The following is a 26,877-nucleotide window of genomic DNA, read 5'->3' on the forward strand; positions in this document are numbered from 1 at the left end:
AATCAATTTTTGTGTCATCAGATTAATACTAACGGTGTTGATGGAGTATGATCTGTTTTCCTGATGTTTGTTTTTTGTGACACAGGGTATCACTGGGACACCTCTGATTGGATGCCTAGTGTTCAGCTTCCTGGTATCCAAGAATTCCCCCAGTTTGAAATTGTTGAAGCACCAGCCCAGCTGTACACAGATCCCAATGCCATTGATACTGACTACTACCCTGGAGGCTATGACATAGAAAGTGACTTCCCTCCACCGCCAGATGACTTCCCTGTCCACGAGGAGCTGCCACCATTACCAGAGTATAATGATCAGTTTGAATCTATACAGCATCCTCAGGATATGCCCACAGCTGGAAGTTTAGGTTCATCCAATCGTAGCAGGCAGCGCTATAACCTGAACCAGTACCTGCCACATCACTACAATACAGAGTTGTCAGAGCCACAGAGCACAGCGATTGGAACAAGCAGTTACAAGGGAGCCTACCCGCTGTACAGCTTGGGGTACAGCAGGGACTTTGAGGCTGGCAATGTGGACAACATGTCTATGTCTTTGTACACATCCACAGCCTCCTGCTCTGATGTCTCTGCATGCTGTGAGGAATCTGAAGTCATGATGAGTGACTATGAAAGTGGGGATGAAGGCCACTTTGACAATGTGACCATTCCTCCCCTGGATCCCCAGCAGCACACTGAAGTCTGACACTGTATTACAACTAAAGTGCCTGGACATTTTAAAGAAAACAAAAAACAACTAAGTAACAAAAAAAATCATTAAATAATTATCAAGGTCTGTGATTTCTTCCTTTGCAAAGAATCCTTTCAATAATTCTAATTCTAGCATGACTGCCCTGGAATAAGCTTCTTTTCCTCACGTCCCATCTCCTGCAGTACTAGAAACTTAAAACCTACGTAGAATTTCACTGGCTGTGCCATCGGTTTAGTGTTTGGCATCATGCACAACTTTTGAAGGAATTAGAAACCAGATGTACAATTGTGAAAAAAGACATTTCAAGGTGATTATAGGTAAGGCTACGATTTTGTCACGGAGGTCATGAAAATCGTGAATTTGAAAAAAAAAAGTTAGTGAAATCTTGGAAATGGATGTAAAATCACTTTTATTAGGTGCTTCCTTTATTTCCTTTAAAACATGCAGTATGTCGTGCACTGAAAATACAAACCTGCGAGTATCTGTAAGTTGTTTGGTTGTTTCACACTGCATTTACGTGTCGTTCTAGGACAGCGAATGAGATAGCCGAGCGAGCGAGCGAGCATGTAAATCGGTGACAGCTAAAATGTAAAAAAAAATTGTGAGTGAGCTGTTTTTGTAAAGACAAAAGAACAAATGCATCGGAGAACAGATTTCTTTACAACATGTTTCAGAATTGTGAAAAACTATTAAAGCATGGTTCATACAGCATTTCTGTTGCAGATGAATGCGATACGTCAGGCGCAGACAGCTAGCTGTGCAGCTTCACTATTTGCTGTACAGGACGCATCGTGTCACAGCCCTTTTGATTGCACAAAGTAGTACGCTATATGCAAAGTGCATTCACGTAATTGGATAGGTGTACATTTAAGTAGATGTGCTGTGTTTCTACCTCCTATACAAGAGGATTAAAAAAATCATCTTCTCAACCAACAGAGAACCCCAAGGGGAGAATTTCAAACATTATTTAGAGAGATATTTTAGATGTTTTAGAATGACAGATGAAAGGTTTGATCTTCTGTTAAGGCTGTACACCTTTCCAAAAAAGGCGCACGTTGCAAGATTGCAAATTACATACTTCCGACTTTTCGCACTCTGACCAGAAATTACGTCTGAAGTATGTACTGCAAGTTTTGTAATCTAAAGTAACATTTAAACTGATCAGCAGTCAAAAGCAATAGTGTTTGTATTATTGGTTTTGGTGTACTATTTAAAATCTCTTGTGTATGTTGATGTAGCTAAAACTACATTATTTGGTGAACTTTCCGTGAATTCTTGTTTTTTTTGCTGCACCTCACCTGTGAAATGTACTCAATTACCATGCCAAAATCGTAGCCTTAATTATAGATCTATTTTTTTTTTTTAACTGCTTTCATTATTATGTAAATCTTAATGTACAGTTCTGATTTCGAGTTTTAACTAGGTTTTGTAGATATTTTATGGTTCTGTTTTGTTTTTTTCAAACAGATTTTAGTGGTTTTCAAGTGTGACATTATATTGGCACCCAGAAACAAGTAGTGGATGGGATTTCACTCTTTTTATCACTAAATTCAACAAACTTACCAAATGCAAACTGTAAGTGTGAGTAACATTTTGCTACTTTTTGGTTATGAGATTAGGACATGTCTTAAATGAGTAGCATTTTTGTAAACTGCAACTGTAAACTTTTTTTTTGTTTCTTCAGAAACAAGGGACCCAATACATTTGACAAAAGTGTTTTTTTTCCAAGTGTCTGTATATGTGTGAGAAACAATGGTCTTGTAAATGTTTTTATTGGATACTGCCATTAGCTCACTCTTTCCTACTGGCAATAAATTATTAATAAAACAGTGTTGCTGTTTATTTTGTCAAGATCAGGGGTTTTCAACCGGGGGTACGCTTACCCCTGGGGGTACTTCGAAGGGTCATAGGAGGTACGCAGGACGAATCGGAAATGCACAAATAAAAAATGAAAGTAAAAGAAAATTATAATTTTTTTTAAGGGTATTATATATTCTCTAAAACACTGTTTATAATTATGTAATCCTTTGTTTAGCAGCTCAAAGTGAACCGCAGATGAAAACAAATACACAGAATCTATCACGTCCACATGTTCCACCTATACGCATGCGTGATTTCAATTGAGTGGCTTTTATATAGGTGAAGCAGTCGTCTGCCGATTGTGCCTATGGAGAGTGCTCTGTGCTGCTCATGGTTATTGCTGTTTTCAACTTGTCGTATCAATGAATCACTGTTTCTGATTTTTTTTTTTGTATAAATGCTCCGGTAAACATAAATAGTAGGCTAATCACAATACTTTGACGTTTTTTGTTTTATTTATTACCACTGCTGCATTTTAGTAACAGCAGTAGCGGCTGGTTGATTATGTTGTCAGTGTTTGAAATGGATGCATTTCTTACTTGCATAACAAAAATGAAGGAAGAAAACACAGAAATCCAAAGAGGCAGAAGGTTATATAGAGTCCCTTTGGATAATTTTGCTGGCTTTAAAATATCATTGTTTGGTATTATAGTTTTAGTTTGAGGTTATGGTTTTGATGTTTGAAAATATTTTAAATGGCACACAGTTATGCTGAGGTGGGAAGTAAATGGTAATGTGATAAACATTTACACTGCAGACTGTTTTGAGTGTTTCCAATGAGAATCCTAAATACTGTCTTTTAATTCTGTGCATCCAAAGACATGTAATTAAGTTTTAAGAATTAAGCCTACTGTTTGGTGTTCTTTCTTAAACCAGCAGTTTGTCAGCCCCAGACTGCTGTGAAAAATTATATATTAAATAAATGGGGAAAAAATGTGTTAATCAGATTATTTTGCCTTTCGTTGCAACTGTGGTACCATTCAGTGAGTGAAAATTGTAAAGGGTACTTTAGCTGAAACCTCCCAACAGAAGGTACAGTTTCAAAAAAAGGTTGAAAACCCCTGGTCTGGATGTTCATATTGAATCATGAACAGGTTAAATACCCTCGCCTGTTCTAATGATTAAAAAGTAAGATGCTCCAAATTATAAGTTCATAGTTTTTCATAGCGGTTATTGAATACAATGTGCTTTACTTTTTGATATGTATGAGTTTTTATACCTGTGTTCAGAAGCTGACACTTCTAGTTGCCCGCCATAAACGTAATTGTGTCATCATTGTTTTGTTTTTGTTCGTTTCTTTTTTTTACTGCCCTCTTACATTTGTCTGTGTTGACTTTTTGAGAGCAGCGCTCGAGCATACATGTGAAGTAGTTAATCAATAAACAGTGGTTTTAGAACAGGTGTCATTTATTTAGTGCTTTCTTCTCGGCCACTTTATTTTCTGTTCTGCTATTGAGTAATAATACAATATCTGATCGTCATAGAAAACCAATAGGAGAGCAGAATCCAATTGTTCTGTAATTCACCATAACACATGCTAGATCAACAAAGACAGCACCATCAAATGAATTAAGTTTGCTTTTGTAATGCTGTGAAATACAGTACCTGTAAACATTACCTGTTCCCTACGTGGTGCTCGTGCCTATGTTGCATATGTCTATGGTAAAAGCAAGCAAAGCACCTTAACAGTATATATAAATGTCATAAGACTGGTGTGCTGAGCTGTGTGGGGAAGCTCTCGAAGTGTCAACAGGTACCACAGTGTCAAATAAATAAACATTCCTGCAATTACTTTTCATAACATGTACAGTGAAAGGGTAGCGTGTTGGCAAGGCTTGTTACCCAAGAGGAAGGAGACCCAGGAGCGGAAGCCTGCAGTTCAAGCACCGGAGCACCCCTTTATTAACAAACAGAAAAGAAACAAAGGGCCAAAACAAAAGGTTTACACAAAATAACAATTCAGGCTGGGCAATGGCCTTCACTGAATTGTTTTTTTAAAAACACAGTTCACAAAACACACCCTGAACTCCTCCACCAAACAAAGGATTTTGGCTTCCCTTTATACCATGTGGCTGGGACTTGATTGATGATCAAGTATTCAATCAAGACCAAGCCACATTCCACTCGTGTATTTGGCAGGGACAGAATCAAGGCCATTCCTGCCAAACTTAAATAAAAATGCACTATTTACGATACTGAATCACTTGTATGCTATGTGCCATGTACCTGTGTTTGCCCTGTGTGATTTACCAAGCAATTCTGCAAGCTGACACATTGCTTTAATGTTTGCAATCATTTTCATAGGGTGTCCTGCCGGGAGACCAAACTAGATACTGTCCTGCAGTTTATCTTCAGTCCACATAGTTGTTGAATATAGGGCATGTGTGGATTCCCTAAACATCATGTTGTTTTCTAGTACCATATTAACACGTCATAATATGTAGCCTATCAAAAGCTGCATTATTATACACTAGTTTTCTGTATATAGCTTATGTATGCTGTCTCTGCACAAAACTCCTCTCCACTGTAAACACTGTAAAAAGAGCTGACTGATTAACTGCTGGTTTCACAGACTTGGAGTATGTGAACGGACTACCTAATGTTACCTTAGGTAAGGTAATCCAAGACCTGAGAAACCAACCGTACGGTCGCAGAGAAAAGTATTGGCATCCTATACTTAATTCAAGAAAACATGTTAAATAAAAGCAATTTGTGAACTTTAGCCACTAATGAATATGATGAATAACAAAATAAACCATTTCTAGTAGTCTAACAAACAAACAATCTTTGTACAAAATAAAAAAATAAAAAGAACTTAAGTTAATTTCAAATAGTTGTACATGACAAAAGTATTGGTACCTTTACATTAAGTGTAAAAGTTTAATAGAACTAATTAAAAAATGAAAGAAATATGGAAAAACAAAGTGCACAAATACAGCAATAATCAAGACAACAGAACAAATGAAACTGAAAAACTTGAAAGAACTGGACATCCAAAGAAAATAACAGGTACAGCCGGTAGGAGAATATATAAGATTAAAAGCCTAGGAGTTAAAGAAAGATTTAGAAGCATCAGCCACAACAAAACTCTACAAAAGAACTTAAACACAGAAGAGTTGAATGCACATAGACCTAGCTGCAAACCACTTTTTAAAGAACATTCAAACAAAAACTGTCAAACATTTGCCAAGAAATATGGACATGAATCTGATAAATTCTTCAACAAAATTATCGGTCCAATAGACTAAAATATAACTTTTTTGCCAAAAATGGACCTCAGTATGTTTGGAGAAAAAAAGAGGAAGCCTTCAATGAAGAAAACCTCGTACTTACAGTTAAATATGGTGGTGGTTCAATCATGATATGGGGGTGTTTTAGCAGTTCAGGGACTGGAGACATTAACGTGAATGAATATATGCAGCCATGTATCAAAACATTCTACAAAGTACAGCTATGTCCAAAAGTTTTGCATCAGCCTACAGAATTAACTAATTTTACTTCATAAAGTCGAATGAAACCTACTGAATAATGCTACGTTAACATATTGAATTACATACTGATTTGTAGTTTTCCATATACAGTACTTAACTAAAAAAGAGAAATGTTTATATATATATATATATATATATATATATATATATATATATATATATATATATATATATATAATATTATACCTCAAAAACCTTTGGCCATAGCTGAAAGATTGGCAGACAGTATACACAAAGTCAACTCCAAAGTTCTTGAAGTAAACAAGATTATAATTCCGGAATGTGAAAAGGATGTAGCAAAGCATTGTGTATTCAATCTGTCTGAGCTGAAGGAAAGATGTAAGAAATAATGGACCCAGATTTCACCAACAAGATGGTATGAATCATCATAAACATCTGAAAGCCATTATGAAAGCAAAAGGAGCATAAACAAAATACTAAATCAGGAGTGCCACTACTTCATGAACAAATACTTTAAATTAAATTAAATACATGTTTTTATAAAGAGTATTTGTTAAATTACTAGACATTGTGTATTTTGCTTTTTGTTACATTACAATTGGTTAGTTAAATAAATGCATGTCCTTAATCTGTTACCTTGAATTATGGTAGAATAAACATAGGGTGCCAGTACTTTTGTCTGTGAAGATGGTGGTTTTAAATCCTTGTACACAAAGTGTATACGATTCATAGAAGATTAGAATGTCAGAATATCCTGGATGGTTCTTGTCCACAAGAAGTGACTTCAGTGAAAAATAATAACCCATTGCTTCAATTATGAAGTACAGCAGCATTCTTTTTAGTAACAAACAATGGGGTAGTCAAAACTGTATCATAGAATTGTACAGAACAGTGCCATCACATGACACACAATGGGACATAAAAAAGAACTTGTTAACGAAAGTGTGTATGTTAAGCAAATTATCCATATAAAGTGACAAAAGAATACAGTGAGATTTACATTGATGTAAATAGTAAGTGATTGTTCACATATACTGCAGTGGACTGTGTAGCCATTTGGTCAGTTTGTGCTGCTGTTGTGATCACAATTATTCATAGAGCAAAGCAGCTTGAGAACTACAGGCAACCAAATAGGTTGAGATAGATACCAGTGATCCAGTCCATAGGAAATATGCAGTCCAAAAATCTACATTTTTCAGCACAATGATAAGGGGGCAAATGATAATGTTTCCAGTTGAAGCAATATTTCAGTTGTATTGCTGTACAAGTTTAGGATTTTTCTTTCTTTTTCTTATCACTCATATTACATGTATAGACCAAAAATACAAACCATCTACTGAGGCCCACTACTTACTTCTCCAGACTCTGCTTGATCCTTTTGGAGATTTTGAGAGTTTGCTTATAAAGCTAGCTTTGAGCTTGCAGCCAAAACACTTACTGTAGCTTGGCAGTCAGTCAAGAATTTTCATTAGTTGAATTTAACGCTTTGAAGCTGGAAAAGGGCTGTGTTTCATATTCAGTCTTTCTGTTTACTCCAGATGGCAATAATTGCTATGTTGCCCGCATGGAAGGTCACCATTGCCATTTCAGAGTTCAAGGTCCCTGCTATTTCTAATACATGCATTCCTAAAAGGGAAGCAAGTTCCTGTCTTTTCCTTCCCTTGGTCTGGGTATTCATCTGTCCTCTGGTGAAAATGTATTTTCAGTTATGAACTGGCCAGCTTCTTGCTTATTCATGCAGCGAAATGGACACAAGAAACAGCTTCTTTGAGATAACAAAAAAAAGCAAACGTGAACAGCCAGAATTCCATATAATAAACTATACTAAACCAGCAGTCTCATTGCATGTTATAATTTCTATAAATCCCTCCTTCAAGTTAAAAATGATTTCATAAAAATGATTTTGGGTAAAAAAAAATAATTAAATAAAAACTAAGAGACCAAGCACTTTTAGAAGGTCAACTACAAAAAGAATGTAAATAATATACACAGTTTGAAGAGGCACAGGGACACGAAATGTATTCCGTGCTTCCTAAACCCATTTCGTCTGCTAAGAAATGGGTTTAGGAAGCACCGAATACATTCACTCCTCATTTTTTGGAAGACTTGGTCTACCCTCTTCATTGCTGACATACTGGCTGAGATACAGCTTGACTGACTATACACTGTTGGAGGTGGGTGGTCGGAAGGTAGAGGTTGCATGAAACAAAAGACAAGTAGAGGTGAGTACGGTACAGAACATCATTTTTTTTGAAGAGCAGGAGTCAGATGATTGGATGCATTTATTGAATGCATGGTTTGTCTCAAAGAACCACAGCCAACCTTTAATTTAGACGCCACTGCTACAGTAAAGGGCTATACCTTTAAAATTAGGCCTCTTAAAAAATAAAAGATCTTTCTATTAGAGTCACACCCAACTATAGTTTGCGGGTGGTGCACACATGATATTACTTCAAATGACACTAGAGGATGCACAAAAGACCAAAGCAAAAAATTAAGTGACAGCTGTGGGAACCAAATCCAACTTTTAAACCGTCCGATAGATTACCCTGTGCTCCACAGTAAAGTATTTAATAAATGTAACCTTTTTTTTTTTGGAAGTCACATTTTTTGTATAGCATGTTGGCATTTAGATAAAATGTTTCCACTTCATGCAAAATGCATTACAATTTAAAGTTAACTAGTATGAAGAATGTTTTGTTAAAGAGGGACAAGAAAGATGTCAGAAAATGAATTATGAAGACAATGTGCTTCCTGTAAAAGACTTCAGCTTGTCAATGTGTTACCCTTGGAATTGTCCACAATAAAATTTTAAAATAAACTACCGGATTGAGAAATGGCTGGAAGTAATTGCAATACAAACATAATATCACAAGATGGCACTGTTTCATCATTCTAAAAATAAATAAGATCGATCATTTATTTATTTATCTGGTAGACGCCTTTATCCAAGGCTGCTTACAGCTGTTACAGGGCAGTACAGTGTTGCAATGCAGGATTAATATTTAAATACAGTATAGTTCACAGTAAGTGCAAATAATACTACTAAAATGCAATATGAACTATCATGCAACAAGTAAGGATTACAAACAGTTGTATTTACAGTAACATATTACTAATGCAATAGTGCAAGGATAGTGCATTAGCTGAGGATCCAGCAACATGGTGCATAGGTCAGGCAAGTCCAGTGCATAATAGAAGGGGTAGATCAAGAGATCTGCAAGTGCAGTCTAAACAGGTAGGTCTTGAAGAGGTGGCGGAAGGCAGTGCGAGATGGAGCAGTCCCAAAGTTATCCGGTAGCTGGTTCCACCATAGAGGGGCTAGGGAAGAGGAGGAGCAGGCACAGGAGGATGGAGATTGGAGGGCATGACCAGTCAGTCAGTAGAGTAGGAGCAGAAAGGACAAGGTGGTGTAGGGAGACATGAGGGATTGGAGGTAGGAGGGGGCAGTGTGGTGAAGAGAGCAGTTGGCAAAAACAAGAGTGAATTGAATGTGAGCAGAGATAGGTAGCCAGTGGAGGGTGCTAAGCAGTGGGGTAGCATGGGAGTAGCGAGGTAGGGAGAAAACAAGACGAGCAGCAGAATTTTGAACGAGCTGAAAGGGACGGATAGCCAAAGCAGGGAGACCAGCAAGGAGAGTGTTAAAGTAGTCCAGTCTGGAGAGTACAAGAGCTTGGACCAGAAGTTGGGTATAATAGGTAGTGAAAAAAGGACGGATTCAGTAGATGTTGCTAAAGAAGAAACAGCAAGTGCGTGTCAGGGAAGAGATGTGTTGAGAGAAGGAGAGGGAGGGTTCAAGAATAACACCTCGGTTTTTAACAGGAAATGGAGAGAGTGATAGAGGCAAGGGATACTAGTGGAGAGATCAGAGAAGGGAGAGGAAGCAGAAGGAAAGGAGAGAAGGTCAGATTTATAAAGGTTGAGTTTGAAGTGGTAAGAATGTCCTCAAGTTGACATAGCCGAGAGGCATTTTGGGATGTAGGAGGAGATGTGGGAGTCGGAGGAGGGAAAGGACAGGAAGATCTGGGCATCATCAGTGTAAAGGTGGTAGAAGAAGCCAAAAGAGGAGATGGGAGTACCTAGCGAGTGCATCACCTTGAATTTTAGGACTAAAACTATATTAAAAAATAAATAAATATAATTTAGATATTTTATTTAACATCATGTAATCAAAGAAACTACAAAATGTTATTGCAAAAGGTATTTCATGTTTTGAAAAGTTAGATTTCAATTTTCGTCATTTTATCGTTAAGTACATGAAAAACTACAAAGTGATATGCAATTCAATGTTAACATAATATTATTCAGCAGGTTTCATTTGACTTTATGAAGCAAAATCAGTTAATTCTATAGGGTGATGCAAAAGCCATAGCTGTAGACAGGCTGGGATAATATTTTAGGTTGGAAAGGTTGGTGGCTTGATCAATGGGTTGTTTGTATGTCCTTACAACATGGTTACAAAGTGGTTGTGTGTACTGTATGACACAAGAACATTTGTATATACTGTTATGAATTGGCATCTCAACCCACAGAATAGAATGGCGAGGCAAGATCTGTATGCAAACTGCAAACCATGCGGTTCAAAGATGAACGTTTTACCATTCAACTAAATAGCAAGCTCTGTCGTTGAGAGGTAAGTATGTGGCAGATGCTGATGTCAGTATTTGTAGCTCACCAGCCACAAGGGGGTCATCCATTACAATCAGGGGCGGATTAAGACTTTTTGAGGCCCTGGGGCCCGTAGAACATTTACCTGCTGCATTAATATAAAGGAAATCATATCACAATATACTACGCTTAAATTAATACCTATATCTGCATTTGGAAAAAACATGAACGATTACAAACCCACATTCAGTAACCCACTGCCCTATACAAAAAACACTCTACACCGGCCTCCTGACCAAAACTTAAATAACAATCACTGCACTTAAAAAATCTTTTCTTTTATTTGCAGAACCATAATACCTCCAAACAACATATATCATTATTAAAGGAGGCAACCTCAGCAAACTTCCTTAAAGGAATATTTTACCAGAAAACACTCGACCCACTGCAGAACAAAGTTGTTCAAAAGGAAAAGTGATAAAATAAGATACATGTATATAACACGATATAATACATGACCTGTGAAACGATAAAAAAAAAAAAAAAAATGTGTAGTTAGTTGAAAAATGAACTATAGTTACCTTCATTTTAAGTTTTACATTAGGAAGTGTTTCGTGTGTAAACTTGTGAATAATACAATGTTCTTTAAATACTGGGATAGCAGCGCTACTGCTTCAGATATTTAATAAATCCCAACAGTTTATATTCTCACTAAATAGTTACATCCATGACTCCATGCACTCAAGTCAAATATCTTTTCAAAACTAAAGAAACTTAGGAAGTAACTGTATTGTTTAGCGAGTTCACACAGGTAGCCATTTACAACAACACACACACTCTTAGCATCTGACCAATCACACATCACTTATTTGCATAGTAGCGGTCCGAGGTGCGTGTGCACGTGTGTGTGTGTAGTTTGTGGAAAACAGATGTAGTACTGTATTTGGTTTGATAGCAGAGAGATCTTTCAGTGACAAAATTCTCATACACAGTGCCTATAGAAAGTCTACACCCCCTTGAACTTTTTTTAACATTTTGTTGTGTCAGTGCCTCAGAGTTTCATGCATTTAAATGAGGATTTGTTCCACTTATCTACACACCATACTCCACACTGTTAAGGGGAAAAAAGTTTTTATTGAGAAAAAAATTATATATTAAAAATACAAAACTGAAAGATCATAACTGGATAAGTCTCCACCCCCCTGAGTTAATACTTGGTGGAAGCACCTTTGGCAGCAATTACAGCTGTGAGTCTGTTGGGATAGGTCTCTACCAACTTTGCACACCTAGATTTGGAAATATTTGACCATTCTTCTTTACAAAACTGTTCAAGCTCTGTCAAGTTCCTTGGGGAGCGTTGATGGACAGCAATCTTCAAGTAATGCCACAAATTTTCAATTGGATTTAGGTCGGGGCTCTGACTGGGCCACTCAAGGACATTTACCTTTTTGTTCCTTAGCCACTCCAGTGTAGATTAGGCTGTATGCTTTGGGTTGTTGTCATGCTGAAAGGTGAACTTCCGTCCCAGTTTCAGCTTTCTTGCAGAGGGCAGCAGGTTTTCCTCAAGGACTTTTCTGTACTTTGCTCCATTCATTTTCCCTTCTATCCTGACAAGTGCCCCAGTCCCTGCTGATGAGAAACATTCCCATAACATGATGCTGCCACCACCATGCTTCACAGTAGGGATGGTGTTCTTTGGGTGATGCGCTGTTTTGGGTTTGTGCCAAACATAACGCTTTGAATTTAGGCCAGAAAGTTCCATTTTAGTTTCGTCAGACCACAAAACTTTTTACCACATGGCTACAGAGTGTTTTTTTGCATACTTCAAACGGGATTCAAGGTGGTCTTTCTTGAGTAAAATACAGGCCAGATTTGTGGAGTGCTTGGGATATTGTTGTCACATGCACACTTTGACCAGTCTTGGCCATAACAGTCTGTAGCTCTTACAAAGTTGCCATTGACTTCTTGGTAGCCTCTCTGATCAGTCTCCTTCTTGCTCGGTCATCTAGTTTGGAGGAGCGGCCTGATCTAGGCAGGGTCTTGGTGGTGCCATACACCTTCCACTTCTTAATAATCGTCTTGACCGTGCTCCAAGGGATATTCAAGGCCTTTGATATTTTTTTATACCCATCCCCTGATCTGTGCCTTTCAACAACTTTGTCCCAGAGTTCTTTTGAAAGCTCCTTGGTGCTCATGGTTGACTCTTTGCTTTGAAATGCACTACCCAGCAGAGGAAACCTACAGGAACTGCTGAATTTATCCTGAAATCATGTGAATCACTACAATTTAGCACCAGTGGAGGCCACTTAACTTGGTGTGTGATTTTGAAGGCGATTGGTTACACCTGAGCTAATTTAGGATTGCTATTACAAGGGGGTGGACACTTATCCAACCAAGCTATTTCAGTTTTTATTTTTAATTAATTTTCTACATATTTCTCGAATATTTTTTTCACTTGGAAGTTGTGGGGTAGGATGTGTAGATCAATGAAAAAAAAAAACATTTTAATGCATTTTAATTCCAGGCTATAAGGCAACAAAAGGTGAACATTTTGAAAGGGGTGTAGACTTTCTATAGGCACTGTACTTACAAAAACCTGGACATTGTATTCATCCATTATTATATTGTATTAGAATATTTATTTATTGCTACATTTCTTCTATATTTATTGCTGTCTAGCACTTTTGGCAATGTTTGAGAATTGGATAACCCTTGATTTGGAATGCATTCTTAAGACCCATCCTGTAAATGTTTGCTGTTCTGTCTCCCTCTTTTAGACAGATTTTGCAAATGGGCACTGCTTCTTCGCTTGGTTGTCCATTCTTTAAAGATATGGAGGCAGCATTAGTGACTAGTACAAATACTTACTATATGTATATTATGTATTTGAGATCTGGCAAGAACAACAACAAAAATCAAATAGAAATGCAACATAATATAGAGAAATGTTTCCTTCTAATACATGTATACCAACGCTTCCTGTGTTTTAATTCATATTTACAATTAAGAAACCTATTCTAAAAGACACATTTTTAATATAACCTTTACAACATTTACAGCATATATTTGTTGAATTCAGGAATGAATACTGCTGTACCTGTGGCATGAAACAGATTTTCTTTGGGTTTGTTTTGATTGTTAGTGCAGCAGTAATCTGTACAAGATTTGACAATGACAGAATATTCTGACATGTTTGACAGTCACTTAAGGCTACATAGCATTTTGTGTTGGCTGTGACTAACAATGGCTTCACTTTTTTGTCATGTTATTCCCCCTCTGGTGTTCTCTGTTACCTCGATGACTTAAATTGAGCTGTGTTCAGCTCTGTGATTCTCAGCACTCAGCTTCACCCTAAACCTGTTAGGAACAATGTTGTCAGCATGATGATCTGTTTTACAAAGTGGTGTGCTTTCTGCAAATAATTACACTCTCTAATCACTTCTTAGGAAATAGGAAATCTACAGGAAAATCACGCAATCGCACAATATGAAATACGTATGTCTAATGGACTTCATATGCATTTTATAAACGTTTTAAAGCGACAGGTAAAAATGTGGATTACTCACACACTCAAAAACACAAAATTAGCAGCTTCTTTATTTAAGCACCCCCCCCCCCCACCCCCACCCCCAAAAATAAAACAAACTTTACCACCCTTTAATGGGGTATCTTTGGCAAATCATATTTTTGAAACCTTCTTTTTTCACCTTCAACAGAACTAACTGAACTTTATTAATTGTAAAATTAGCTATGGGTTAATGGTTTAATTGTTAATTTGGAAATTGATTAGTTGGTTAAGACACCTGCGTGCAGTTACCCCTGCAATAAAGCAAGGCAGGGAAACCCTGTTAGGGGGGGTTGGTGAGGCAAATGCTCCAGAGGAAGAAAGCCAGTGAAGGCTCAGTTTAGCCTGTCAAACAACAGAAAATAAAACAAGAGGTAAAAGAAAACCAGTGAAGGCTTTGCACAACCTGGTAGTTGAAAGGTGTGGTTTTGTTGGGAAAACGGCTTAGCCATCCCAATCATTTAGTTAGGGAAACAACTGTTTAGTTTAGAGCCCAAGAAGGACAAGGTGTTTGTTTGTTTTTTATTTTGTGTTAAATAAAAAAGTGCACTTACGTGCTTAAAAATATACTTGGTGACTAGGACTTGTTTATTGGCGCACCCGTATAAAACAGTGATAAAGTCCAGGACCTAACCTGACATGAAGGGACTTTGCCACAAAGGATTAAGCTGCCTCATTCTGTAATATGACTAAAACAATGTAAGTGTGATATACAGACTCTCATACAAACATATTTTACATTTATTAACTTGTGCTCAAGACAATCCAAACCAAGCTTCATCTTACTGGCCTATCTCCAGTGATAATGTTCAATCATAGCCTACAGAACTCAGCTAGCTAATCAAAAGAAAGAAGAAAAAACCCTCTGAAGCTGATATTTAAAAGTGATTGTCGGTATTTTAGGACTCTAAGAACCGCTGTATTGGAAATCCTTGCCTTTTCATTGTGAAGATTACTGACCTACAATGTAGGTGGGACTCAACCAAATACTGAGGATGCAGTACACCAATGAAGCATGAAATGCATCTTAAGCAGTTTTCATTGTCAATCTGTTTATACTAGATATGTAGGATTATTAAAAAGGCCCACTATTAAAATAACAATTTGAACTGGAATGTTATACTTTTTTCATTAATTTCTCATGGCAGACATTCTTTATTCTTTGATATCAATATGTAAGCCTCACACCATTATTGATTTATTTTTAAACATTAACATTTGACTACACTATATATTAGGGTTTAGAGTAAACAATTTGATCCTATTTACCTAGTTACGTAATTTTTGTATTTATTTCCTAGAAGAAGCCCTTAACCAGGGCAAGATGTAATTACAAGATGTAATTGTTAACTAGTATATTCCCATTGTGCACAGTCCACTAGCTTCCAAAGAACACTATAATGACAACATTTTAAAATCTTTCAAAATTCGTATTATTTGCACCGATGGTCCTGCTGCCATGCCATTGTCAACGTAAAAGGGCTGCCTTTACCTATCCCCATATTTATGTATGTAAGTATTCTTTAATACAAATGAATGGCAAACACTAGCTTACAAAGTTCTAAATAACATTCCGTTTGAAATAAAATCCAAAGCATGTTTGAAAACAGCAAGACTAGATACAACTTGTGTTAACTTTTCTATTAAAATACAATCTCAATAAATATGTGGGTGACTGTCACAAAGACGGCCAGAGTGGGTGGCGTCAGACCAGAGAGGAATACACAGACAGAGACGGTGGTGATGATGAGCTGAGTGCAATGGCTGCACTCAGCGTTTATTAACAAATAAAAGGTTTAAACAACGGAATACAAAACAGGACACGGCACTACACGCCAAAATAAAAAGACAAACAAAACGTACTACTAAACACTTAACAAACGGTGCACGGAGGGACAAACAAACACGGTGAGTACAAACACTTCTAGATATTATTTTTACTTTACTATTTTACGTTCTCCTTCTCTCTCTCACCCGTTCTCCACTCTCGAACACCCAACCCTGACTGACTAAAAATGTGCCTATTTATACTGTTGTGCTGGGATTCAATTACTAATTAATTATTCACTTGAATCCCAGCACGTGAATTAATTCTGTGCAACCCCGTGCTCACATATTATATTTTAAATGCACGTGCGTGATGTGCAATCCCGTGCCTAAATACAAATATACACTTTTTAAACACACGTGAAACACAGACCTGTTTATATCCCGTGTACCAATCTATACACCAACATTAACATACGCACGCATATATACAACATAGAACACACAAATGCACACAGGGGCGGGGCACTTTGCCACAGTGACACAGAGTTCGACAGTCTTAATCACCATCAGTGGACATTCCATATCACAAAAAAAAAAACAAAAAAAAAACACTGGGTATTTTTGTAGTCTTACAAAGAGAATCCAGTGATGGGATTGACATGAAGTTTTTATTTTGATTTTACTGGATTATTACATGTTTGCTATTGAGTTTGCTAATTAATTTGTCCGTTAATAATGTTTCCTGATTACAGTTGTCTTCTGCATGTTGTCTAATTGTCATTCTTTTTCATCTGGCAGATACTTCTTCAGAAGATTAATATGAAAGCTAAAGTAATATTTTAATGCCGTTGTTTACAAATATCTTCTTTTGTTCAACTAGCAGTTTATTTTTTTTCATTAATTGTTATTTTGTGGAATTTATTCACCTACCTCAGAGTGTGACGTGTAAACCGTATAATCATAATGAAGCAGTCACCAAGTTGGGATCCTTTGCCAAGTAAAATATTTAATGAATATATGCTCATAAAATCAGTTTCACTCAGGAGTACAGATCATAACCCAGCCAATTCTGAATAAACACCTTATTAGCATTTCATCAAAAACATTACACAACCAATACCTATTTTAATGCTCTGTAAAATGTTGGAGATTGGAGATGTGTTTTGCAAATTAAAACACAAGACAATTGTAGTAATATTATTCTGTCTACTTATGCAAACGTGTTATGTTTGCTTAAAATGTAAACAGTGTACAGTGCTTTTAAAGTTTTAGAAACAGAAGCTAAAGTGACATTTAAACTGGAGCTTTACAAACAATGTTTGATTTTTTTGTCTATCTAAAAGAATATTGTTTTTTACCCCAATGTTCTCTCCAATTTGAATGTTACTATATGTAACTCAAGACTGAAGATCCAAGTTCAATCAATCAGTCTTTATTTTATATAGCGCCTTTCATAGTGTACCACCATCACAAAGTGCTGTTCCCACTGTCCAGCCAACCACCTCTTTTCAGCCTGTAACCTAAGCAGTGGATGTTGTCACGCTCCTGACTGGTGAGGTGCCCCATGATGCAACACCTCTGTAACGGGGTGATGGTCCGAGCTTACCCACACCCACAATCACATTATTTTCTCAGGAACACGGAGGTCTTTAGAATGCAGGAAAACAGCAACGTGGTCGTGTTCACAGGTATAAATATTTACTTTGGCACTGGATACTGCACAAAAATTACAACTGACTAACACAGACTAGCAGGTTATACCTTCAATGACTGACATTCCCCAGACAAGATCACGACTGACCTAATAATCCTTTCTCCTATAATCCCCAGCCCTGCCTACTCCTAACAAGATGAATTATTCAATAAACAGTTACACCTGGAATGAGTTTATACAAAAATAAACTCTTATTTAACATTCATACTTTTACAATAAAAATATATTTTACATTAAACATGTTTCTTGTGTGGAGGGGGAGGTTGAAGCTGTTATGTTATAAACATGTTTCTTCTCATTTATATGTATTTGTTTAACCTGCATGAATACCGTCTTTGTTTACAAACATGATTGTTATATTATATTGTTATTAGTATCATTGTAATTATTATTCTTTAGCCCTTAACTACTACCAGTAAAGACTGAAAATTAGCATTACCCCTTCTATTGAAAGATTACCGAACATATGGCTATAAAAAAACCCTTGTTCACCACGTATAACTACGGCAACTTCATTAAGGGAAGCTCCCGAATCTAAATACAGCAATACACCATCATATATCAAACACACTTGATCAACACCATGCACAATACATAGTAAACCACAGCTCTTACACCAGTAGAATAACAATCACAATAATAAATCACAATAACAGGCTAGTTCAATATTACAGTGAGGGTCTCATGCTCACAACCCCCTATGGGTCCCCAGCCAAGATCGGTAATTTGGTTTGACTGCTCCCAATCGCATAAATCAAACTGCACTTATATATGAAAATGTGAAAAAAATTACAACAGTGCTCAATACCCAAGATGTACACCCCCAAAAAAGGAAATAAATGATATTCAAGTAGAAAGACGTTAGCTAATGTCTTCTTCAGAGTTTGTGGCTGAATGTTTTTGCCCTTTTACGTGTTCTGAAACTTAAAAGGAGCTCCATAGAGATGTCAGTTAGTGAACATGTACACAATAGATTGACACAACTCTGAAGCAGTTTTGATGTTTGTAGTGTTGCCTCTTGGAAATATTGTAAACCATCTAATTCTAAAATGAGGGACTGTTATTTCAGCTAGCGTGACACAGCTGAGGGGTTAGCCGTTAAGATCTTTACAATGTGCTTCAAAATCTGCACTTGCCTGATGTAATCATAGCATTCACTGTGCTCACAATTTGCACTCTTCATGTGGTGTATGCATTTCAACTATGCTATCTAATACCACATGCTAGTTAAACCCTGACTAGGACAACTTTGCCAGACTTCACTGGATTCCTCCTTGTTGCCTACATGCAGTCTGCATATTCCCTGAATCTCTTGCTACCCAGATAGTTGTGGTATACCTCCTTGGAGACCCACTTAGTCATTATAGTAGGCTCTGTCCCTAGAGTTGCCTGGCTTTCAACTCCCAGTGCAACACCCCTGTTCAGCTGTTTCCTCTTTGCAGCCAGCTCATCAGGATCTGGAGGTTTTTGCACATTAGGCTGCCATCTGATCCATCTCTTCTTCACTAAAAGACAAAGCAAACACAGTACGCAAAATTTAATATTCGTATTACCATTCAGTAGTTTTCTCAGTGCTCATTGATAATAAGATTTCATGTCTACCTGATAATATGACTTTCAGACAGTTGAATTCTACATTGTCTGCTTTTCACAAAAAAGGAAACAAAACTGTTTAACATAAGGTTGCTCAAATTTCAGGAATCTTTTATTCTGTGACCAGATATTTAAACAAATTAAATACACCACTGCACATTTAAGGCAATAATACAATGATGGGGTTCTGGTGATATTGTTAAACCACTCGAGCTTGACTCTTAAGGAATTACAGCATTATGTGGCAATAGTTGGTACAAAATTGATACCTGCGGTGTATATGAGTTAATACACGCAAAAGGAACTATACCTGGTCTATAATAGCTTGTGCACAATGCCATGGCTGTTTTATACAATGGATAAGAGCTATAGCGGAAGACCATGTGGCATCTTACTGTAAATTACTCATGTTCTATTAAAGCACTGTTTCTATGCATAAATACAAAAGTGCATTGATATTAAAGGACACATACAGCAGCTTGAATGTCATTTTTGTCAGTTGCAACACGCCATAATACAGGAACAAGTGATCACTGCACTTTATCTGGTAATAACCCTTCTCCTTCCTTGTAAGCTGCCCTCAATCAATACACTTTAGTTTAGTCACACTCTGTATACAGTTTAGTCACACTCTGTCATTCCCATTCATGTCAGGGCACTCCCTAACAGTGAATATTTTTTTACAGTTTACTATTATTTACCTTGGAATGAAATGCTGTTCTTGAGAATGATGCCGATATCACACTTATGAAATTTCTCATCCTTGAGCTTTATTATATCAATATAAAGAAAAAAATGCAGAAAATAACAAAATTCTAAACTTATTTACAAAAATATAGTAAAACAAAATATAACTGTACCACACATACAACTATGGCTCTTGTTGTGCTTGTGCAGCTTCTTTTTTTAAGCATGCAAATAAAAAAGAACTCTAGAAAAAACAACAACTATCCTTAAATGGGATATCTTTGGCAAATCTTATTTTTAAAACCTTTTTCCCCTTCAACAGAACTAATTGAACTTTATTAAGTTGATATAATCAGTAAAATTTGTGGATTGTAAAGAAATTCCTAAATATATTTACAAAATATAGTGATACAAGATACACCTGTACCATTGGTCTATTCATTTTTGAACACCATTCGTTTGTGCATCTTTTGGCAAACAGAGTTAATTAATAGCAATAATTAATAACAACTGTCTTTCGTTACATGTGACGTCAGTAGCACGGCTCGGCTCTGCAGTGGAAAAATAAACCAGGCTCTCCTTAATCGCACCGTGACGTAAAAAAGGCAATAGCTGCACTGAAAAACTAGCCCCGCACTGGTGCAAGGATTTGTTAGAATTTTGTGGGCATTCCCTGCTTTTTTGACCCACCTCCCAGTTTACCTGCAATTTTCAATCAATAGAATGATTGCATCTTGTCGTGTTGCATCTCTTAGACTCAGGTGTGCTTTGAGTTGTTCTAACTGAGCCGCAGTTGTTGCAATGAGCCGTAAAATTAATTAATTAATGACAGCATATGTGGTTTTGACACAATCTGTACTTAGACACAAACTTAAGCACAGCTAGAGCTATTTGGAATTGTGAAACAAACATGGCATTATGCCGTCTACAGAGATACCCTGCAACTAGACTATATAGGAGTGAATGTCTTACAGAGATACCGGCTTGATAAACAGGCTGTAGCGGATCTATGTTCAGAGTTAAAGTATGATCTACAGAGTGCTACTGCCAGGAGCTGTGTCATACCAGTGCATATCAAGGTTACAGCTGCCTTAACCTTTTATGCAACCGGCTCATTCCAAATACCAGCTGGGGATGTTTCTGGTATCTGCCAGTCTTCAATGTCTAAATGCATCAGCCAGGTAACGGCTGCATTGGTTAAGAGGGCAAATAAATACATTGTTTTTTCTATGTCCCCTGCAAGCAACACTGCCAGCTGGGGTTTGGCTGAAGTGGTAATGTAACCCGCAGATGTTCCTGGCTGAAGAACATTAGACTCTGCTTCATTGAGTCCTAAAATATCATGGCCACCGACTCCCCCGATTAGATGTGGATTAATAATTACGTTTCAGCCATTGTTTGTCTTTCAAACTTCTCCAGCGCAACCTTCGGCGAGTGGTCGTGTTTGTACCAGACCCTTTAAATACTCATTTACTGTGCACAGTCACAGGCTTACGACTTTAAATGTTCCTATTGAAAATTGGTCATAAGTCAGTTGCAGGGCAGGCTGTGTTGCATCTGCGCTTAGAATAAAACCAGCCCTGTACAAAAATGACCCCCGAGTATGTAAATGGCCTCAGTAAGAAGAAACATGCCCACTCGCCGAGGGCTGTGCTGGAAACGTTTGAAAGACAAACAATGTCTCAAATGGGTTGCCCTAAATAAGAAAAGCAAACTTCTCAGAGTAAGAGAAACACATCATTTGGAAGAAGTAATACAGAATGAATCGGTCCTACTACAAAACATTGTAAAGCAGAATTAAAGAAAGCATGGCAAACAACAGTTTAAAAAGTTAATGCTGTGTGTCAAATGCTTCAAGGAATATTTCAGACATCAGAAAAAGGTATTATGATGTTAAAGCCTGTGCTAAAGACAAATTAGCAAACAATAAAAATAGAAATATGAGGGGCACTGGAGGGGGACCTCCAACAAACATACAATTAACCAGTGCTGAAGAACAGGTGTCCGTAATTATTAATCCACATCTGATCGGGTGACTATGATATTTTAGGACTCAATGATGTAGAGTCTAATGTTCTGGAGCTAGGAACAACTGCAGGTTGCTGTAGCGTTTCACGCAAGAGGCAGAAAACAGAGAGATGCTGGTTCCTTTTTCAAATCCATTCCTTTTATTTTGGACTCTCTCTCAGAACCCACACAGAGTCCACAGCTCTGAACAGCAACACAGGATACAAATACAGGATACAAGAACCATGACAACCAGACAGACTAGACCCAACAGTGCCTTCTTATAGCCTCAGCTCCACCCCTTATTTAAACCAGGGTACCGGAGCTGACACACATCCCATTGGCCCTCAGCCACACACTAGGATCAATGGGCACGGACAAACAACAGCCAATGGGGACAGACAGATAACAACCAATCACAGGGGAGACACAGAACATGCACACGTGAGGTGACACAGACAAGAGGTAAACAAAGCAGCGGCAGGAAATACAGAGCGGGGCAACGCAATTACAGCAGGAATTACAGTACAAAAACACAAATGCACAGATCATTAAATTACACTGGCACTTCAGCCGAACCCCAGCTGGCAGTGTTGCTTGATATGCACTGGTATGACATCGCTCCTGTCAGCGGCACTCCGTAGATCGTCCTTGAACACAGATCTGCTATAGCCTGTTTATCAAGCCTGTATCTCTGTAATACATGTTCAAAGTCACTCTGGTCCTATATAATCTAGTTGCAGGGTATCTCTGTAGACGGCATAATGCCATGTTTATTTCACAATTCCAAATAGCTCTAGCTGTGCTTAAGTTTGTGTCTAAGTACAGATTGTGTCAAAATCACGTGCTGTCATTAATTACAAACTTAATACAATTGTGTTACCCTCATTAAAACATTTCACACAAACCCGGCTATTCTTAATAAAATAAATAAATAAATAAATTACAAACTTTTACGGCTCATTGCAAAAACTGCGAATCATTTAGAACAACTCAAAGAACAACTCAAAGCACACCTCAGCCAAAGAGACGCAACACGAATAGATGCGATCATTCTACTGATTGAAAACTGCAAGTAAACTGGGTGGGTCAAAAAAGGAACACCATGAAACGCCCACAAAGTTTCGACAAAACCTTTCACCGACTCAAGGCTAGTTTTCTAGTGGAACTCTGGTATTGAAAATCGGACACAACTGCATCTCTGTCCTTGCAACCCAAAAATCGTGCAATCATTTACTACGCAGAGTCGCAGTCTTACGACTCATATTGAAAATTGCATTTTTCGAACTGGTCGCAAGTGAGTCGCAGCGCAGGTTGCTTTGAGTCTGCACTTAGAATAAAAGTAGCCTTGCACGAAAATGACCCCGAGTGACAGAGCGAGAGAATATGAGAAATGCGTACTGTATTTGTTGTTGTTTAGTAAAGTATATACTTACCATTAAAGTGCACTAAACGTCATTAAACGAAAGCCACAACACATTAAAAAAAATTGTAAACTTCATGTTTACTTTGATATGTTGTACAAAAACGTGCTTGACTGTAAATTATATGAATAACGTAAGTCAATATGTAATCTCAGGCAAAGAATGCGTGGCATTTTATTTCTTTATTTTTAGCTAACGCTAATTATTTTTCTAATATCATTACTTTGGGAGCATATTCTAAAATTAGAATCCACAAAAAAGTAAGAAAGTGTGACAGATTTAAAGGACAAGCAACTGACAATGCTGTTGCCATTAAGATAAACTGAGCAGTCATTGTTAGAAATGAAACGCTACTAGCAAATTGTGAATTTGTTAGTTAACATTTAATTGGAAATGGATGTTTTTCGGAAGGTTTTAGCTACATTAATGGACAGACAATGCGATACAAATGTTTTTCCTGTATGTATATTACATAATTTATTGTGTGTATCTCTAAAATGTATTATTATAAACAAAATAACGTGACCATTAATTAATGTACATTACTTACAATAACACATTTCCATGGACATGAATGGATCAAGACTTCTGGACTATGAATAGAGATACAGCAAAAACACGTTTAAATGTCGAATTATATCTCCAAAAAGTAACTTTTTTTTTTCAATACTTCTGTAACTACATGATCAGTTCAATCAGAAACCATGGTAAAATCATATATCGTCATTATTTGCAATGCCACAACCTATTTTCTGTGTTGACTATTAAAGGACTAATAACTGGATCGACCTTTGAATGAATGTAAATGAAAAAAAAATAAAAATACGCGAATTGGCACGTAAATAAAATTAATGAAAAAAAACCCTTCAGAGATCTAACAGAATGCACGTGCAGTGAGGATTCAGAAACAGATTGAGATTTTCTGGTTCATCACTTCTCGTTATTTTCCACAGAGGGGCAGCGTTTCATCCCTCAACTGATTTATTTTATCACATGTTTGGAAAGGGCTGAAGTTAGCGCTGGATGTCACATACCAACAAAGTGATAAGCAGACACGAAGCTATAAAAGTGTAGACTCTGACACTTGTGCACTTGGACAAAAAAGTTAGCAGACAAACCTAGGACTTTATTTGCATCATGGCTTCATGAACAGAACAGAATAGCAACGTGCTGCCTTTATTTTAAAATTTTACAGGATTACACACAGACCATAACATTGTGATTTATTCTGTTGAGTAAGAAAAAAAGTAACAGGAAAAGGTAAAATGAGAATTAATGGGACTCATCTGAACAGTACATCACCGGTCCCTCAGGAGCTCACTTTGGATCGACCTGCCTGGGTAGCCACCACTTTGGGCAGCTTTTTGATCTTTACAATTGTGGTAGATATTCTGGGCAATCTTTTGGTCATTTTTTCAGTTTACAAGAACAAGAAATTAAGGAATGCAGGTAAGAACACATTGACAATTATTTCTGGTATGCATATAAACAATTTGTTTCCGTATTAAAAAAAATGTCACTGCTGTTGCTGTGTATGCATCAGAGCTTTACGTATATAAGGCATATTTTTGTATTCTATTTATAGTCATATTTTTTATTGTTATGTCTTTACAATGAAATGATGAATACCTGCATTTTGTATCATAGTTGTTTAAATTTAAATACAAAATCGGCCACTTCAGTCTTCTGTTTTGAAATCAAATAAAAGGAAAAATAAAAAGAGCACATATATAGATTTATATCCAGATCTGTTTTTTTTTTTTACACGTTTTACACATACAACAAAAAGTAAAACATAAAGTTTGGGTTTAAAACGTAAAAAGGCCTGGAATGGAACAGAAAGGTGGTCTACAGGTGTTGACGTATCTGTCTGAAATCTTTCTCAAGCTCACAGAGGTTCAATGGTGGCAGATGTTGCCTGAGAGAAGGTGTGTTGTAATGGATGTGCCTTCTTACAGTTGCCTTTACATAGGGACTCCACCACACTTTCACATCGAGGAATTAGAAAATAAAAAGGAGCCTGTGATGATTGAAAAGTTATTTTTTAATATGCATGATAATTATTAAATGTTTAGTTTTGTTAATTTCTTACATTTACTGTTGTAACTCTCTGCAAACTTCCATATTGAACCCCAAAATGTAATGCATACCTTTCATTAGATATGTTTACATACTATTAATAATAATAGCAGTGAGATACACACATGATGAGTCTAGATAGTCACATGAAAAGTTATTGGCAAAGAAAAACGAACTGTCTAAAAATGAACAGATTGGCTAACCTATTGAGATAAAAGGGTTTAGACTTTTTACTATAAAACAACGTGAAATGGATATTAGTGCTGAAAATATTGCACGTATTTGTATGGTATGTGTGTATACAGTATAGTTTATATATAGTTTTTGCTCAAAAGAGCTAACTTCCCAACGTTTCAGTATGTTTAACAGATCTATACACACATGCACACACGCACACACGCACACACAGACAGTAATATATATATATATATATATATATATATATATATATATATATATTCTACAAAATAGTACAGATTCAGCTTTTTCAGATGACACCAAATTTATTAACTTTATGGAGAGTGAGACACTTATGTATTTTTTTACACTTATGGATTCTATGGGATTTTGTCAGGGCAGCTATTTGGCTGTTGGTGCAAGTGTGATACGGCTTGTTCATTAAATATCTCACATGGGTCTTACTGACAAAGCAATTGTGTTTCAGAATATAAGTTACCTGATATTTTAGTGAGCAAGCCAGGGGGGTAAATAATCAGGTAATAAACACATGCTTTTCTAAAATTCTTATATTTTTTCTAAATGAAGCCTGACCGGATCGCTTCCCTCACTCCATCTGTGTTTACAGCCTCTCCCTCGGTTTCACTCCCTTCATTACGTTTTCTTCCTCAGACTCGTCTAACCCCAGATGAATCGGTAACGGTGTCCTCCGAATTGCAATTTTGGACACAAAATAATCCTCAATCAGATTCAGAGAATGCCACTCTCCACTTCCTGCAGCTTCAGATAAATGTAACTTCCCAAGATTTAAGTGCATTACTAGCAACTTCACTCTCCCGATTTGACATTCTCATTTAATGTGAAGTAACGTGATTATTTTAACTGTAAATGAATACTTCACATTAAATAACAACTGTGTAAGGACCCTGGGTAAGGGCGTCAGCTAAGAAATAATAATTATAGCTACGTAGCTAGCTAATGGTATAATACTAACAATACATTGAAAGTATAAGGAGGCTGTGTGGTCCAGTGGTTAAAGAAAAAGGGCTTGTAACCAGGAGGTCCCTGGTTCAAATCCCACCTCAGCCACTGACTCATTGTGTGACCCTGAGCAAGTCACTTAACCTCCTTGTGCTCCATCTTTCGGGTGAGACGTAATTGTAAGTGACTCTGCAGCTGATGCATAGTTCACACACCCTAGTCTCTGTAAGTCACCTTGGATAAAGGCGTCTG

The 26,877-nt window shown here is 37.0% G+C and overlaps 2 protein-coding genes across 7 annotated transcripts in view; both read left to right on the forward strand.

Annotated features, from left to right (window-relative positions):
• The window catches only part of LOC117408454 (protocadherin Fat 1), a 77,220-nt gene extending 73,255 nt beyond the window's left edge, over nt 1-3,965 (forward strand). For all 6 annotated transcript variants that reach the window (XM_034013450.3, XM_034013449.3, XM_034013451.3 and 3 more), the window contains one exon: nt 86-3,965. In XM_034013450.3, the coding sequence (XP_033869341.3) occupies nt 86-702 (617 nt within the window). In that variant the 3' untranslated portion in view covers nt 703-3,965. The remainder of the gene's footprint in view (nt 1-85) is intronic.
• Nucleotides 3,966-24,464: 20,499 nt separating this feature from the next.
• Nucleotides 24,465-26,877, forward strand: part of LOC117409567 (melatonin receptor type 1A-A-like) — a 36,811-nt gene continuing 34,398 nt past the window's right edge. Inside the window, exon 1 of the mRNA XM_034015812.3 lies at nt 24,465-24,837. Coding sequence (XP_033871703.3) covers nt 24,654-24,837 — 184 coding nt within the window. The 5' untranslated portion in view covers nt 24,465-24,653. The remainder of the gene's footprint in view (nt 24,838-26,877) is intronic.

The sequence above is a fragment of the Acipenser ruthenus genome, chromosome 2 (genome assembly GCF_902713425.1).
Source record: "Acipenser ruthenus chromosome 2, fAciRut3.2 maternal haplotype, whole genome shotgun sequence".
NCBI classification, from domain to species: domain Eukaryota; kingdom Metazoa; phylum Chordata; class Actinopteri; order Acipenseriformes; family Acipenseridae; genus Acipenser; species Acipenser ruthenus.